Genomic DNA, 18,029 nt, shown 5'->3' with positions numbered 1-18,029 from the left:
TGAGTTATCCTTTTAGCATTTTAACATAGCAAACAAATATTTCTGGGTTAGTCTTAGAAATGTCTCATGAACATTGGTTGCAGGCCTAAATGCTGAGAACTCTGAAACAAAAAGTCATCATCGACAAACCATTACACAGGTTTCACCATAAAATGACCTGCTTTTGTCTGAAGGTCATTCCTAAACCCTCGCCTGTGTCTGATCTCTAATCGTGATTCCATGTCACCCTTGACCCTGAGTCTTTTCATGAGAATGTGTCTACATGATACAAGCTGACGGTCTGGTAATGTGGGCAGACTGTATATCCAGAGTACAGAGGGTGACATGAAGAGGCATTCCACAGCAAAGTGGACTGATCTGAGCCGCCAGGTTCAGGTTGCACTCCACTCATTTCACTCTTTCATCAGAGGGTCTTTCATCTCTGCTGATTTACAGGTTGATAGCTCCTAATGCTTTTTCTCTTCCTCCCCAGTCACCTCTCGTGCTCTCTGGCTCAACACTTTATTGAATTCATGTCAAGGTTTACATCAACAAACATGCAGGACATAAAAGCCAAGGGATCTCCACGACGATAACCAGAGAGCGCTTTAATCAACAGCCTTTCTTTGTCCTTTTTCAGGGAGCGTTATCAACGCGCCACACTGATTGGAATTTTCAAAGCTGTCAAAATAATGGCTGGTAATTGAACTTCAACCAGGAGAAAATCAATTGAAAGGGACTTTGCTTTTGCTGTTTTGCCCTCTGTGCATGCTAATTTTCTATTGGAAATACTTAAGCCAATAGCCAGTCACGTTTACAACCTTGCTCTTAGAAGGACTGATGCTGCACCAAAAAGACATACAGTATACAAGGAAGGAAAATCAGCACAGGCATTCCCCCGGCTGGAAACAGACAGTATAGCTTATGAAAACAGACAGAACAGATGCTGGTGGCATTTCTAAATTCATCAGGGTTTAATGGGCTGAGAGAGATGTTTGCTAAATGGGATCAAAACTGTCATTCACCCTGTGAGGCGGTCTCACAAGGGAAAACACATCAAAAACCATGGCAGCCATTTTGTCCACTCTGATTCTTCTTCAGCTTCTATCTCCAAACCAGCTCAGGATGAGAGCGGCAGCTCACGGTTAATTCAATCATCTTTTCAAGTGTAGTATCACTGACCATCGGCACAAGACAAAAGAGCTGCAAAGTGGGAGGAAAGTGCATTACGCTGAAAAATCAGGTGAGGAATCAGATTTCTCAACCTAATTTTGGGACCTTGACTTGTTTATTTAAAGTTTATTAGTGATACAAGCCAGTCGGACTGCCTCCTAATAGTCTAATATTCACACTTTTAGTCGATGAGAAGAGATTTAGTCTATTTAGTGGGTTAGCTGGTGTTTAGAACACAACAGGAACTTATGACGTTTTCAGGCGTGGGATTGGGAGACCCAGAGAACCATAGAAAACCAGTCAGTAAGTGGGCATCGGAACTGGGCTGAGCAGCACACTGAGCAGCACTGACTCTGGGGACGATGGAGACATGGAGGGTTCAGGTGATGTGTGAAGAGGAGTGAGTCTGGATTGAGTTATTTTGTGTGCAGCCTTTACATCTGCCACCGCATTGATATATTGGTGCAATTATATATAATTGCAATTATAAGTGCAATTGCTTTAAATAAAAAAGCATTTCTGAAACCAACAAAGTTCTTCAAACTCTATGAAAGATTTTTCTCAGACCAATCAACCCAAGAGGAACATTTAGTGAAGCAACAGTTGACCTGGTCCAGAACAGCCGCTGCCACATTCAAGAGTAATACAGCAACAAACTGAACCAATGCTGATGACAATACAGCAACATATACACAGTGGCATGTTCTGTTAGAGGGACCTTAGGTTTAAAACGGAGCAAACCTGAATACATTGGGATGGTGGCAGTTTTCTGACTTTGGTTTTACAAGGTTTCATCTGACATCTTAGTCAAAAATAAACTATTCATGTGGTGCAGTTTTATAAATGGGCTGTTAAATTAGATTTGGCTGTATTGGAAATGTTCATTCAAGGAGTTAAAACATGAAAAATGAACAAGGTTGAATTCGTTTGGGTCCACTTTAATCCTACTGTGAATGCAGATGGAACATTAGAATTCCAGGCTCATACTGTCACAAAAACAGATGAGAGCAGCAAGAATCGTAACGCGGAAGCACTGATCTTTTTCCCTTTCACAAGAAAATTGAGCAGAATTCACAGCGATTTGCTCGCTGCGGCTAATGACAGCGTTTTGCTTTTAATTGATTCTCCAAGGGCTTCCAGTAATTAAGAGACACATTCTTTGCATTAATTTTTGATCCTGCCACCAAACACATGAAATTATTCAGCTCCAATTGGACGGAGAGAAGATAATGAAGTTTGAGTGTGACAAAGGCAAAATGGAGAGAGACAAAGAGAGACAAAGAGCACAAGAGAAAAAGAACAAAGATGCAAAGACGACACAAACCTCGAACAAAACCTGATACTTTGGTGAACTTAAGTGTTATGGACCGCTTCCACACACACGCAGCAGATATGCAGAGACCATTCTGAATAATCAAAGCCGGCCACATGCTCTTTCTGTGCAATGCAGCACTTTCACCACACATTCAGACTAAGCCCGGATCTGTTTCCATTAGAGTGAGAGGCAGACGGAGAGAAGGGCAAGAGCTCTGGGTGTTCTCAAATCTTTCATCCATCTGTAATAACTCACTTGGGGGCACAGATATCCTTCCTTGGTCAGAGGTTTTGAGGCTGAATAGCACTCTGTCCTGCAATAAAACTCCTTGAAAACTTCTTCTGCTCACATTTTTATGACAAGTGACCTCTTGTGGTCGTGTGGCTTGTGACTGTTTTTCTCTGATAAGCAAAGGCAGAAGTAGCATGACCTCGTTACAGTGCTGCAAAACGGCTGAAGGACATTACGTTGGATGGAAGGGTGTGACATGCACTCTGTATTCTGTCCAATGAACAATGACATTTTGAATTTTTCCTCTCTTCCCTCTCAGAAAACTGTCCATCTTGTTCACGCCTTTATGTCTGAATAAATCTTGCAATCTTAACACGTGTTCGCATTGCGAGCACTGAGGTTTTGGTTATTGTTCTTAAATGAAACACATTCTTCACATGCTCTCCACATTTTTCCCTCGGTCATGTGTGCTGCCCCCTGTGATGGCTCAATGGGGCCCAATTTGAGAACCGCAACCTTTGACAAATGGTGGCAGATCAGAGTGAAATTACCGCCTCACAGCTGTTTGCCTCCAGCAACCAGCTGCAGTTTACGTCCATGCCTGTCCACATTCAAATAACATATAGTAGTGAAGTCTGTTTTTTGGTGAAATGGAAGTTTGACCTTTTGGATATAGAATGTAAACACTTAATTATCTCATCCTATGAGACATTTATGGGAAATGTTGTCATAATCAGCATGTGAATTCCTGAGTTATGACCAAAAATGGATTTTGTCAGTCACACTGACCTTTGACCTCTGACCACCAAATTCTAATCACTCTGTGCTTGTGCCAAATTTGATGAAATTCCCTCAAGGCATTCCAGAGATATCGTGTTCCCGAGAACAGGACAGACAGACGAAGAATTCTTTTTCTGATGGTGACATGCATCTTGAAAGCCCAAAATGAACTCTGTTTTCCTGATGACAGCTAGGTTAAGGACCTGCTGGCTCTCTGCGATATCAAGTCTACTCAAAAGTAATGTCACCACGTCAATTTCCCTGCACACTTTTTTATATCAAGGCATCAAACCTCTGAAAGAACAATGTGAAACTGCTTCTCCTGCTGTCTGAACGTGGACCCAGACCTCTCCTCTGAGCAGCCATCTCTATGCTTTAAACAGACATTGTTTCCTATTCACTATGACAAATGATAATCAGCTCAACAGACATGAGTGCTAAACAAACCCTAAGGCTCTGTCTGCCTCTCTCACACACACAGAAGGTATAAATCCACACACATACACAGTCACACTGATACTGTAGCTGTGGGCCATCATTGGGTTTCTTGCAAACATCATGTTGGCGGACAGGAAGGAGCCTTTTTCCCTTAGATTCTTTACATTCTTCTTTAGCGGCAAGGCCCATTTATAGCAAATGGTCCAAGTGGATTCCCATGGCACTGACTTCTAGAAATGGTCTGCTTCACGTTGTTTCACCACAAAAGTCCCTTCCTGAACACGAACATGGGCTATATCTTCTTATCCAAATAGTCACAGGAAGCTTGACAAACAGCCCTGTTACCAAATACATGTGACGTTTGTGATATCTGAGCTCTCTCGTCCCCTTTGCCAACAAAAATAAAGACCTCTCCAGCGTTCTCTTAATGGGAAAATCTTACAGCATTCTTTCATAGCCCCATCTGCACCACAACACCACACTGCAGCTGAGGCTGCAGTATGAGAGCAGTTTCTCTTCTAGTTATGGTGAATATGGGACACATGAATCAGATGGAGCTAAAAAGTGAAAAGGAAAAAAAAAAAAAGAAAAAAGTCATGCTGCAAATGAAGCTGGCTGAGGTGAGACCAGCTGAGATGTGGACATTACCGACAACAAAGAGACAACTTCATGACAAGACTGCACATGTGAGGTTTCTTGGAGGTTTAAGTATGCACCGTTGACAGTCCTTGTTGTATGTAAGGATGTCAGTTCTATCAACAACTATTCACTTTTTTTTTCTTTACTCAGATAAAAGCATCTGGAGCTTAGAGACAGTAATTCCCAAAGCTAGGGAAGGTACAAAGTGGTTTCCTTCACCACTCAGGAAATGACAGCTACTCATTTCAGCCACTTGGTGGGCTTCTAATGAACGTATCCACTTTTGGGTTTATTTTTTCTATAATCTATGTCATGTATTAACTGGCGCTAAACATTTTTCTGAACCACGACTTTTCAGAAGGTCCATTCGTATCCGCACCTTGTTTCATGTTTTGCAGACATTTGGATGCCTCTGTGAAATACACATATTGTGCCTTTGTTACATTTTAAAAAGAGTTGGGTTTTGTTTTGTATGTTTTGATATCAATGCCACCAGTCCACTGAGCTAAAGTGAATGCAGCCTAATACAAGAGTCCCGCAGCAGATCCTTCTTTCATTAAAGCTACTTTCAGTTTGCTTAATGAGTCGACTGTGTGACTATTGTTGAGGATGTAGTTTGTGGTAATGATGAATTGGACTGTATCTTCCTGAGAGGTGAGCTGACTTTGCCAACCCTCATTGATATGAATACGTCAGACAAAATATTAGAAACACTAATCAGAATGAGACGATATAATGCAACACAACTATACAATGAACAGAACTGAACATTATAGCCTTTCTGAAGGTAGAATGAACTTAATGATTTAGCTAGCTGGACCTAATAAACTGGTAGCTGAGTGTATGTTGGAAGTACCAGTGCTGTCAACTAATGGCTTGTCAGCAGAGAGCGCTGACAAGTTTAGTTTTCAGCTGTAAAATGTTCCGCATATCATCATCACAACAGTTTAATCACTGTCGTTATGTTAAATCAGTCAACATATGGCTGACTCTCAGAAGGTAAACAGGTTCAATACATAGCCCTGCTTATGAAGGACCAGAGAAAACAGTTTCATCTAAGTTTCTTTTTCACCTAGATGCTTCCAGGATCAAATCCCTGCCTTTAATGATCACTCTGCCTTAGGGTTGCTCATTGTGACTGATGTACTCTGCATTTCCTGTCGTCATTAGAAATTAGCCTGGTTCCAGGCTTGAACTGCTGCCCACATCTTTGACTTTTTCCAGCAATCCAAAGAGGTCTGCTGTTGTGCTCACTGACAGCTGTTTCCTCTGACAGAGCCAATCGCAGCCTTGTAGGCAGACCTGAGAATGGGCATGGTCTTGCTTTGCCCGAGACAGAAAAACAGTGACAGAAAAATTGGCATGAAAATAACAACATGCCTGGGTGACATGAATGCAGCTGAGGTTGTTGTACAGTAAGTCAACTTACAGAGATAACAACTCAAAGCAAACACTACAGCACTACTGACTGAGGGATGGATATATCACCGCTACCCACTGCTAAGGACAAATTTAAAAAAATAGAAAATGGCTGACATGAACACAAAGTCAGAATTGTTCTGATGTGAATAAAAAAGCAATCAGTCTTGCACTGATGTTTTTGCCCTCAGGTCTCTTTTGAACACACTTCTGGATCTCAGCAGGTCTTTTCGATAGAATAATGAAAGGAATCTACCAACCAACAGCATCGGCAACATGTAAGCCACATCAACACAAAGCACCCTGGTGTCTTATCACTTATTCATTAAGCAATGCCACTGCCTCTCGCAGACAATAGGCTGGCAAGCTTCCAAAAGCATAGAGACCATGTGGTTGCTTTACAGCAAGGACACAGCTTTAGGTAGCCAACTGCGGCAGGTGCAGGTTGAGCACTGCTGAACACTCGCTGTTACTTTAACTCAAAAGAGCAACCGGGCAGGATTTCCCTGTCAGTACATCCAGACCATCCCAGGATCCTCAGACCTCCTGACTGTGTCATCAACAGGACCAAACAGAGAGGGAACGTGAGGAGTCAACATGTCACAATGTACAGGGCTGCAAAATCACTATCCAGTGTTCCTGGGACAAAAACTGTTCTGGGATATCAACTGTTTGGTTTTGCCATTTATACAGAGGTAACTGCTGTCCTTTTCAGAGCTGGTTGTTTTAAACCACAGTGGAAAATTCTGAGAACCAAACAGCATGGCTACTGAATGACGATATTAGACTTTGATGTGAGTTTTGCATGTCTGTTTGTTTTCTCCATTATTATTTTCTCCATTGATTTTCCAGATTTTATTGGCCACTCCTAAAAGCACCATCAATAATTGCTTGCTTTCACGTGGAGACTCACACTGTAGCACTACACTAAAATAATAATGGTCTTCTGGTAAATTGAGGAGCACATTTACTATTTAAGACTACAGCAAATTACCTTCCTGGCTACATTACAGCTGCATATTCTAATGTACACCTGCTCTGCACAGCTTAGGGCTGCATTCATTAACAGTTTTATATTAACAATGGTTCAAATGACTGGGAGTACAGTGAAAGGTTATCACTCATGCTGACAAACCCGCAGAGAATTATCACCAACTCTGTCATTTCCCTCAGGACGACTGAACATTTAGCATCTTTCAGCTCATTCTGGTTTTAGGGCCCTTAACTTTGCTGTTTTGATTCACTGTTCTCATTAACCTCATTCCTAGCATCTTCAGGCAGCTGTTCTCAGTGAAAAAGCCCTGTTAAACCCACTGAACACTACCTGTCCAGCACCAAACAGCTGACAGACACAATGAGCGACCAGCTGGTGGACAAACACAGCGGAGCACTTAGCAGCTAGACAGCCAGACATGTTTCTCAGGAGTTGGTGCAAACTAAAACAGAGCTAAACAGAGCCTAAATATTAGACTTGGATTCATGAGGTGGACACATACTGTACACAGCTCCAATTCAATGCTAATGTTGCTCTGTGTCTGCCAGATGCACAAACATGCAGCTGTTTGCTCACACTTTGCAGCCATATAAAGCACTATGTCAAACTTGCATGATGTTGCAGAGTCAAATGTAAGCCAAACAAAAAGCATCTGTGCTAAGTCACAGGAGCCTCCTCCATTATTGCTATAAAACACATGTTGGGCATTTTTTAGGCAAATTTATGTCAGCAAACTGACATAAATTTGCCTAAAAAATGCTCACAAATCATCACTGAATAAAGCAAATGAGCACAAATGCCTCCATACTCAACCAAGCATTACAATATCCATAATTAATCAACCTCCCAACATTATACCATGAATGCTGCCTGGAGTTCCTTGCATGAAACACATTGTAATACTAAACTGCTCTTAACATGCTGCCCCTCTGCCTTTCCACACCACATCTCATCCATTTCATTTGACTTCTTTCCTGACACTGGGGCAGGAAAGTGAGGCTGTTTTTAGGTATTGTAGGCACGTGTCTGCATTCTACTGCACTGTGTGGTGCAGGAGAAACACTCAATTCAGCAGATCACTGATCATTGCTGCTCAAAGAACTGTCAATCTGTGGACATTATTTCCCGTCCTTGGTCATTAGCTCATTATGTGTGGACTAACCACCCTCAAATGAGCTGACCACACTGTTTGCAATGCATTTCAAATGAGACAGATATTTTACAAGAATGTAAAATGGAGACACAGTCAGTGTCAGTGAGCACAATGTTGCGCGATGGTTGTGGGATGGATTTGAAACCAGTGTGGAGCCCTGGGTATACTCATGCAGAGAGCATCTGATTGGTGCATTTGGTGGGGTCTCATTTGGCAGGCCAGAGAAGCTCTGTGATGGCGACTGACCCTGAGGGATGTCTCTGAGATGAGAGGGAAAAGCACCATGCTCTACACATGAATATATTACACACCATATGCACTGAGTTACAGCCCGATTCACATCCAAAAAAAAAAGAAAAAGAAAAAGAAAATCAACTGCAATGCAGTCCTGACAACATCTGGCCAACAAGACCTTGATGAATAATTTTAGTGAAAAATACAGCGTGCAACACTGGTGTAGCCCTGAAACTGGGCCAGCAATGTCACAAGCTCCCGAAAATTCACTTTTTTTTCATCCTACCTCATCAAAGCCGCTGTCCTCTTTCTTGAAAGCTGCAAAAAGAAGAAAGGAAGAGAGAATCAGATACAGCCTGTATTGACACCTTTTGAAGAATGAACAAAATAAAAAGTTTAACGGTGGAGATGCAACACAGAAGCCCGTCACTCAGCTGAAATTCATTCTGCGCTCATTAAAGCAGCGAGGGTCCAGGTTTGGACTGAGCTGGAGAGGAGGTCACCGTTCCAGGTGAGAACTCACTTTTCTCCAAGAGTTTGAGTAGGTGAGGGCAGAGAGCAGCAGGGATGGAAAGATTACCAACATATTCTACCCAAGCAGGAATGTTAGCTTTTACAGGTATGTGTCAAAAAAAAGTGGTAAAAAATTCATCATCATTCAAGCCATGATTAAAATATTAAAACCACAAACATCATCCAAGACCGGCTGCCAGCGTTGATAAATCTGACGCTCTACAGTCATGATGCAGTTAGCTCATACTCTGCAGCACAAATTCAGCTGCTATTTACAATATAACATCATGTCTTTGCATGAAATCTGCCTGAAACAGTAACCCTCGCTGTAACAACACATGCTGAAAATGATAACATGACAGCCTTGACACACTGCACAGCCTCGTTCATGAATGAGACCATGCCGCTGAAAAGTTCCAGAAAAAGCGAGTTTAGAATACTTCATGATAGACATGTGTTGCTGTGAGTCTGCACGCTCAGACTGAATATTAACTGTGCTGTTGTAATAAGAGGTTTGTTTTGGGGAGTGCCTGATGCAGAAATTTGACAGCAATAAAAATACTGATTGTAGAAATGAGCTCTAGAAATGACGTTGGTGAGGCACAGTGACTTGGAAACCTTTGCAGTTACACCTGCTATTAAGCATTCCCATTATCTCCATTCACTGTGATCAGATAAGCTATAGCAGATCATATGTAAATTAGGTGGGCGGGGCTGCTCCATCTCAGGTCATACTATTAGTCCATGCTCTGCAGAGACCTGTACGATGTGCAAGGAGAGGGTCATGAGACACATGGACACAGGTGAAGGACCTTTTGGTGATCTTGCATGTGATTGGTCCTGCACATCAGCGAATCCTTGAGGGAGAGCTGATGCTGCTGTATTTCCCTCAAAAATGGCACCACAATTGTTCTTTATGAAGGTCAGGGAACCACAGATTCATGTACAGTGTGTTGCATTCAATGTTTTAATGCAGGTTGCACAAAAAAAAGCCCTGTGATAAAAGAATCGTTCAAGAAGTACAAATATATAAAAAGCTATTCTATTAATTATGTCTACATTCACACTGACAATCCACTGTGTTCCACACATTACTGCAGGGGAAGACGCTGCTGAATCTGACATCAATATTCTTCATATTTATGAGGAGGAGGGGGAATAAAATGGTTTGTTTCTCTCTGCAGCTTTGATTTCTGAATCACTATCGTAGCTCAAGAGGCTTGCGGAGAGCATTATTAACAGGCAGAGGATGATTTTTCAGTTATTAACTCCTCATCGTGATTATGTTGTCTAATGAGAAAGGCAGTACAGATGCTCTGGGGGCCGCTTCATGCTAAAATGACTTTTTTTGATGTCAGAGTGTGTTTGGAAGCATTGTCAGCCCGACCACTGAGCCGTTAAACTGCTGCTTCCTCCTCCTCAGAGGGTCAGCACGCACACATCCTCCAAAGACTTCCCAGACACTCCAGACAGCATCATCACAGCCGCAAATCCACGCTCAATACAATGGATTAGACTGCAGGTAGACAATACAGCCTCTGCACTGGCTGCCATCTGAGATTTAGTGCTCACTGGACAAGAAAGCATTTTATATTCATGTGTTACATTTTTATAATAAAAAAAATTAAATATCAATTCAAATAAATATTGACAGTTTTCTCATCATTTCAATTGCATTAGATATATTAAAGCATGTTGTATGTAATGTGAATAATCACATTCAGATTTCACTCAAAAGTGTCATTTATGTTCTATTCATGGATTTCAGCTACAACCACAGAAACTAAACTAATCATGTCTGATGATGTTTAGCATCAGCCGCCGACTGCTATCGACACAGCTGACAGCTTTGCGCTGTAGCCGCTTCAGCTGATGCTAACGTTAGCTCCTCGGGCAGACGGCCCTGAATCGTGCTCTGCTTTCTCAGATCTTATCGTAATAAGCTGAAGACATCCCTGTGATGTGCTTCAAAGTTAAACAGTGGACTCCACTACTCTGTCCATCCACCGCATGAGGCAACATCACCTCGCTCACTAACCACAGCAAGACACACTTGTCTGTCGGTGTCTGTAAGCCACAGCACACAGCCTGCGTCTCTCAAACATCACATACTTATACTTCTGTCAAACTTACTTGCTGGTCGTCTTTGACAAAACCATGTTTGACAGGGCATATATGGAGGAGACCACAGAGACTATAAACCTGACAGCCAAGACTTTCTTGGTATCGTTTTGCCACTTCACAGAATTTAACTACAGCTGCGACAGCTGACCTTACGGCTGGAGAAAAACCAGTGGTCACTGAGTGAAGCGGCACCTCCCACAGATCATTATAGGAATTATAATCAAAGGAATAGTTCTACATTTTGGGAACAGGCTTACGAGCCGTCTTGCAGAAAGTGAGATGATAAGATCGATACCAATCTCATCATCCATTAAGTATGAAAGTAGAGGCAGAAGGCAATTATTTTTTAAAAAATACACCCACCAACACCTCTGAAGCTCCCTGCTTAACCAGGCGAGGGCCATTCATTTATACACAAACTGAAATTTAAAAACTACAGGCTGTGGCATGATAGCGGCTGCACGCTGTAATCATTTCATAGCATCACTTTGATGACTTGGTGTGAAGCTAGAGCCTCATTGGAAGACAGATGATAGGAATATTTTCAAAGAATGATCAACATATGACTTTATTTCAGTATTATTTCACACGACTACAAGTGAAAATGCATCCTCATATAGAGATGAGAACATTTCACAATGACACGTTACCAATCATACCTGTTACCATAGCAACCCGTGCAGAAAGACTAAATCAGTTATCACCTGTGACCTTTTGCACGTGACGTGAATAAAAAGATCTTCTGAAATTTAAGAGAAATATCAAAGATGCCTTGTTTGTGCTGAAGGAGAGTCTTTGGAGCATTCAGGGAAGAATGCGCGTCTGTCAAAACATTGGGATTCTAATGCTGGTGAGACGCTGTCACAGCGTTCTTCTTCACTGCAAATAATCTTTAGACTATATTTACTTCCTGGGCACATACAGAAAAGAACAGAATCACTCCCAGAAAGAAACGATGAGAGGGAGACATAAAATAAGCGATTACAGAGTGAACAGAGGACAGTTTTGTCCAAACTCACTATAGAACCAGACACACACACACACACACACACAGAATGGCACTTCTTCAACACCTCATTACTGTTTCTCCAGTTTTTCACACTGCATCTCTCACTTGAAGGAATTCGCCTTTTGATCAAAGCTGTGAGGAAAATATCAAGAAGCCAAACGTGTCCCTCACAAAGAGACGCTGTTTTCAGTGGAAACGAATGTGCCGATAATTCATCCTGGAGTAACTTCACCCTGTGTTTTCACTGCAGAACGCACACAAAACTTTCACTGAGCACAAACGCTTCCCCAGGAGTGCCACAATAATTCTAGAAACACCTTTTACCTGTGAAAACATCGTATGTCCACATTTCCAGGGCGTTCTTGTACACGTCTCTTATTCGTCCTACTTCAGCTGCCATGTCTCGCTGACATGTTTTTCTGACTCTGTTTTCAGACATCTGAATGAGCATAAAACAGTGATTTGATCGTAGCTCATAATTGCTACCTGTTGACAAAATAAACACTCACTCCTGCCCTACAGTTGATCGAATCACTGTTTTATGATTGCCTCTGACAAAACCAATCACAATGCTGTCTGACAAATAAACAGAAATAACAGAAGTGATGTCAGCACCTCTATCAGGTGATCAGCTATACTGATGCTTATCAGGTATTGACCGCAGAGAGGGTCAGAGATGACAGAAAGCTGTCTTTGTTATCCAGCACACCCAGAACAGGCTTACCATTGTCATCAATTTCTAAAAGCTCATCCAAACTAGAGTCTGTTGACTTATCCTCTCCAAAACCAGCTGTGAAAATCTCCGTGTTGGAGGAAAACATGACGTTTGCTGACTAAGTGACTTACATGCATTCAGACCTGAGAAGAACGTATGTCCTAATCTATGTTTAGAAATAAGACAAAAAAAAAAAAGTCTGACTATGTGTGTGAAGGATGGACAGTGACTCTGCTGTCCTGACTTCAGTGCAGAGCAGCCTGGACAAGCAGGAGCACCGCAGGCTGCATCTGAGTGACAGCGGCAGCAGGAACGAGGGCAGACTGGAGGGTCTGACCGTGGCTTGAAGCGGAGTTTTGAACTTCCTGTATGCAAACAGCAGCGAGGAGGTCGGGTAGAGAGCACGTCGGCTTAATGTGGACGCACTCTTCATCACACACACGCCGCAGCCATGCTCTGATCAGATGGCCAATCTGCATCTACTCAGGAGCAGGAACTCAGGAGCCTTGCTCAACGGCAGTAATGTTAATGCTCTGTGACTGCCCCGATTTATTGTGCAGGTCCACGGATCAGACCGACCGTGGTCTCTGAGACTCCACAGCTATCTAATCTTGGGGTCATGTCCCCGACCCACGGGGTAACAGGACATTTGCTTGATATTTGATTTCCTTTTTCCAAAAATGCATTAAAGGGGATGTTGAGATGATGCATAATTTCCTCATCATCCATCTGATGCTTTCTTGAAACACAACCTGCCCTCCTCACACTCACACGACCAACTGACAGCACTCTAATGACTTGACTCATGAGGGCCAAACCTGGGCTCATGTTTCAGAAAAGGTTGAGAAAAGCGCATCGGCCCATTAAGCAGCTTCCAAGCTATTAAAATGAAAACCTCCGCAAAGCATCGTGTTGCACTGAGCCATAATTTGACATGTGATGCGGGCCTGCCCACTGGGACCGGTTGGATCAACACTGTTACAAGGACATAAACAATAAAGCTGGCTCTCGAATGCGCTTTGTTAAAGCATCCATAGAGCAGAGCGAGAGCCCGATCGATGCTCAGATGTGTTGATTTAGATGGGAGGAAAGATGGCCAATAGGAGATGAGCATCAGCACAGCAGAAAAGTCAATGCCAATCTTTCTTCTCCCGCAACATCGACCCAAACTCACTTCTGCTCATTTCTCATCTTTTCTCATAGGCCGCATCCAGCTCGTCATTCTGTACACACACTGCTTCAAAGGCCACCGAACCCTGTGACCATGCCAAGGCACTCTACTGTGTGTGTGTGTGTGTGTGTGTGTCAGCAGTAGGAAGTGTGTGTGAGTATGAGAGACACAAAAAGGGAAAGAAGCAGAGAGATGAAATGAGATGTGATGGTTGCACCTTGACGACCAATGATGTGACTGTATGTTCGTGATGATTTTATTTCAGTCACATGCGAGCATTCATCACTGGATAAGAACTAGATTCAAAAAGCAGGAGGGAAAAGACGTGATGACGGCAATGACGATGCACAGATCCAGCACAAAACCACAGCCCATACGCTGCTGAATGTGGAATTAAAACCAATTCAAATCTAATTAATCAACCCGTCAACTGACAGATAATTAGGCACCAACTATAATATGATATGATAATGAATTAATGGCTTATTATTAATGGCTTTTTTAGTTTTAGTATTAGGCTGTTGGTCAGTCAAGCTGAACTTTATTTTCTATTTTATCAGACAACAATTTATTGATAAAATGCAGAAATAACATGCAGATGAACCAACGATTCTAACAGTGTTCAGTTGCAGGGTGACACTGTATGTTTGACTGAACATGTCAGACAAAACCACACAGAATGGGCTTTTTTCACAATTTCCTTTATATTCTACCGGGTGAGCAACTGCTCCTTAATTTCAAGTAGTATTTGTGGATTATTTAAAAGTAAAATAATTTTCAGTTGCAGCCCTAATCTTATGCTATCGCAGATGTATCAGAGTTGGTGCCTGTGTCCAATAGTAAGTAACAAGTCCTGTGTCCCATGCAGTACGTATTGTGACTACAGTAACGAAAGAAAGACCACATTCATGAGATCCTTTGTAAAAATATTTACCTGTGACTTCATATTACAAACTCAACACTGGGTGATATGTTGTTCAAAGCTTTTAAAGCTCTCAAATATTGGCCTCAAGTAGAAAAACCAACTCAGAGTGGAGCCTGACCATTACAGCATGATGGTCAGGCTCCACTCTGAGCTGGTATTTCTGTGGAATGGCAACAAAATCTGCAGCAGGGCTTGCTTATATTATTCTTCTTTACTGTGAAATAATTCAGAAATGATACTGGTTTCACTGGTTTTCTTTTTTTATACACATATTGATGATGATGGCACTTATTTTTGTCCAAACGTGTCCTTACAATCAGTGTATTGTAAGATGAAAACAACTATACATGAGACTGGAACACAGGGTTGGAGATGATGATGATGATGATGATTCCAGCTAATATCACAGATATTTCAGTGTCCGCATGATGGCTAATGAGCTACAAGAAATCACAGTAAAGAACCCTCACAGATATGCTTGTGGTCATTGAGAGACCAGTGCAGAGTTTGTTCTACTCTGTGTGTAAAAAACAAAGCAGATCAGTCAATTAATGGCTTTGCTGATGTGGAGGAAATGAATCATCAGCTCACCTGATGACTGATCAGCCCTAGAAGTCACTTTCCAAGTCAAACATTCCTTGTTTCTTGTTTTATGTGAGAGTAAAGTGAATATCTTGGACTAATGGTCTGACTAAAGAATACCTGACAGACGTCACCTTCAGTCTTTTTAGAGAGCAAAGCATGAATCAGTTCATCAGCTGATCAGTGGATCTAACGTGAAAATCCTCATCCTACACGGCTGATAACATGATCACACTTCTGTGAAAAGGCATCAACACAGACTCAATTCCGTTTTGGCACATTTTGTGAAATAAGTTCACTCATTTGGGTTTTGGTCCTCACAGTTTGAGTCAACATGGCTCACTTCTTTTCCTCACATCGAGAGGCAGAAACATGATCTGGAATGGATGTTGAGGTCAAGCACAGCCTGGACATGAGACTGTAACTGAACAGAAAAATGGATGATGACTGTGTGCAGCTGTGATGATGATGTTCGTGGAAAACTGTGGATCAGAAATTGTGAAATCAGCCTCCAATCCTCCAGCACATTTCCAGGAAACGTTCCATCTCCTCCTGACTCTGTAAACTTAAACAGCTAACTGTTCCGCTCAAGGAAATGTGGACAGGCCAAGTTAATGTGCATTTTCTACGGCTGCTAAGCCCAACTGCGAGCAGACATCACCTCTGGAGGAAGCAGCAGTCTGCGCCGCTGCTGCTGGAGACATTTCTCAACTCTGATTCTGCACAAAGAGCTGGAGAATTGAAAAACACGTCCCGTTACTCACCGATACTTCTGAAACTCTCCGACAAAGTTCTCCTCAACTTTTTCATTTTGCCGATTTTCTCCGCGGGCTGGGAGGCTGGCATCAGGTCGCACATTCTGCGTTTGGCAGCGGACTGGTTGTGGTTTGGAGCGGGGACGGAGGACCGGCGTTCAGGCAGCCCTGCGGGGCTTCTTCAGCCCAGCTGCAGCGCGCTGGCAAACAGGAAACGGAGCCTCAACGGCTCTCACTTCTCTCATCAACTAGTACTGGAACAGCTAATGCCTTCTTGAGATTCCCTCAAGAATGCAACTACATTTCCAAAGACACAATAAAAGTGGGCGCTGAAGCAGAGGCATCCACGCTGGAAGCCGTGCGTAATTTGCTGCGCCTTTCTGCTGCGTTCGCTTGGTGAAAGCTCCTAAAATGAGCTCTAGCTCTGACTTCTTTCTTCTTTCTCTCAGCGTCCCAGTTGTTCTCTGCTCCACCGCAATCTAGATGTCATTTTTAGGATTCTCTCTCTGGTTTCGACCCCAGACCCCGCCCTGGAGGCGAGGATTGGAGGACTCCCGGGGAGCACCGCGATGCTATTCGTCCCGGAAACTGTCCGTTGACGCGCCAGCACCGCCCTGTAATGTGTTGCAGGAGGAGGAATATTTTCATGGGGAAGCAGATTGTTGCCAGCGCTCCTGCTTCAGACTGCTGCCCTCTGCAAGACCCTGTCATTGCGTGCAGGTCGAGGTGATCTCCACACATCAGCTTCATCAGCGGTATTCCTCATTTCACCAGGGGAGTCAGAGATGATCTTTCAGACTTCTTAAACCTCCCAGATTAACCAGATGAATCTGTGTGATCCCTGTTTGATTTATTGAACATAATGGAGATAAATTACTGAATAAAAAAATCCACTGAAACATGTTTGCTGCTGTGCACATCTTTCTCATGCGTTTGGTGTGTTTAAGTTTTCTAACCATGCAGATAACTTGAGATCTTATGACTGATCAAATCACACCTCAGCGCTCATTTTTGATTTCATCATAATTATGCACAGAACTCTCGTGAAAAAAAATCCGTATATTTATCTTCTCTGGAGCCTTTTTGCAAAAACTCACCGCAGACGGTTATTTGATGATAATATCCAACAGCCCGTTTCTGTCGCAATAACTCTCATATTTTGTGAGTTACTTTACAATAGCATATAGTTGGGATTAAAGGGAGCTCTGGGATTAGAGCCATCAGAGGTATTCAAACCCTGCATCAATAATCTAAATCCTGCAGCAGTGAGCTCATGAGCCCAGTTCTGCCTCTGTCATGTGTCCTTATGTGCTGGCTGGCATCTCCAGTTTGATCATGTCTGTACTGCAGTCACCACAGCAGCTGCATGAGTAATTCAGAGGCATCAAAAGAACAATGTAGCAGTGTATGTATACCATAACATGGCTCCGTGCTGGATCTAGTCTTCAGTTACACCGTTCAGAGACTTTCTGGAGACGTCTCTGGACTGCAAAGAGCTGAATACTGCGGCCCCGTTACTTTGACTGGAGCGCAGTGATAATTGAGACGCACGTGCGGCTTCATTAATATGAATTGGTTCATAATTATTATTCAGTGTGTGTTAATGATGCATGAATTGAACAGCACACCTCCACAGTCTGTGGAAAAAGTCTATGGAGTGAAACACAACAATATGTAATGTGTTGAAAAGGCAGAATACAGACCCGTGGGCCTTATGGTAACATGCTGAAGAGAGCTTTTTAAAAAGTACACAAGCATTAGAGCTGGGATGCCGTTCAAGGTAACTTTGCGCACCGGAGGCACGAGATGGCAGTGAGGTAACTGCATTTGAAAGATTTCACAGCTCAGGAAGCCTGTCAGCTGATGTAAGCGGAGAAAGC

At 42.7% G+C, this 18,029-nt stretch overlaps 1 protein-coding gene across 1 annotated transcript in view; it reads right to left on the bottom strand.

Annotated features, from left to right (window-relative positions):
• The window catches only part of cdk14 (cyclin dependent kinase 14), a 170,931-nt gene extending 154,298 nt beyond the window's left edge, over positions 1-16,633 (bottom strand). The window contains exons 1-2 of the mRNA XM_076736408.1: positions 16,159-16,633; positions 8,642-8,673 (exon numbers count right to left, since the gene is read on the bottom strand). Of these exons, the coding sequence (XP_076592523.1) occupies positions 8,642-8,673; positions 16,159-16,252 (126 nt within the window). The 5' untranslated portion in view covers positions 16,253-16,633. The remainder of the gene's footprint in view (positions 1-8,641; positions 8,674-16,158) is intronic.
• Positions 16,634-18,029: the final 1,396 nt, after the last annotated feature.

This window comes from Chaetodon auriga, chromosome 8 (genome assembly GCF_051107435.1).
Source record: "Chaetodon auriga isolate fChaAug3 chromosome 8, fChaAug3.hap1, whole genome shotgun sequence".
NCBI classification, from domain to species: domain Eukaryota; kingdom Metazoa; phylum Chordata; class Actinopteri; order Chaetodontiformes; family Chaetodontidae; genus Chaetodon; species Chaetodon auriga.
Note: the sequence above shows the minus strand (reverse complement) of the source record. Positions and strands in the feature narration are given on the sequence as shown.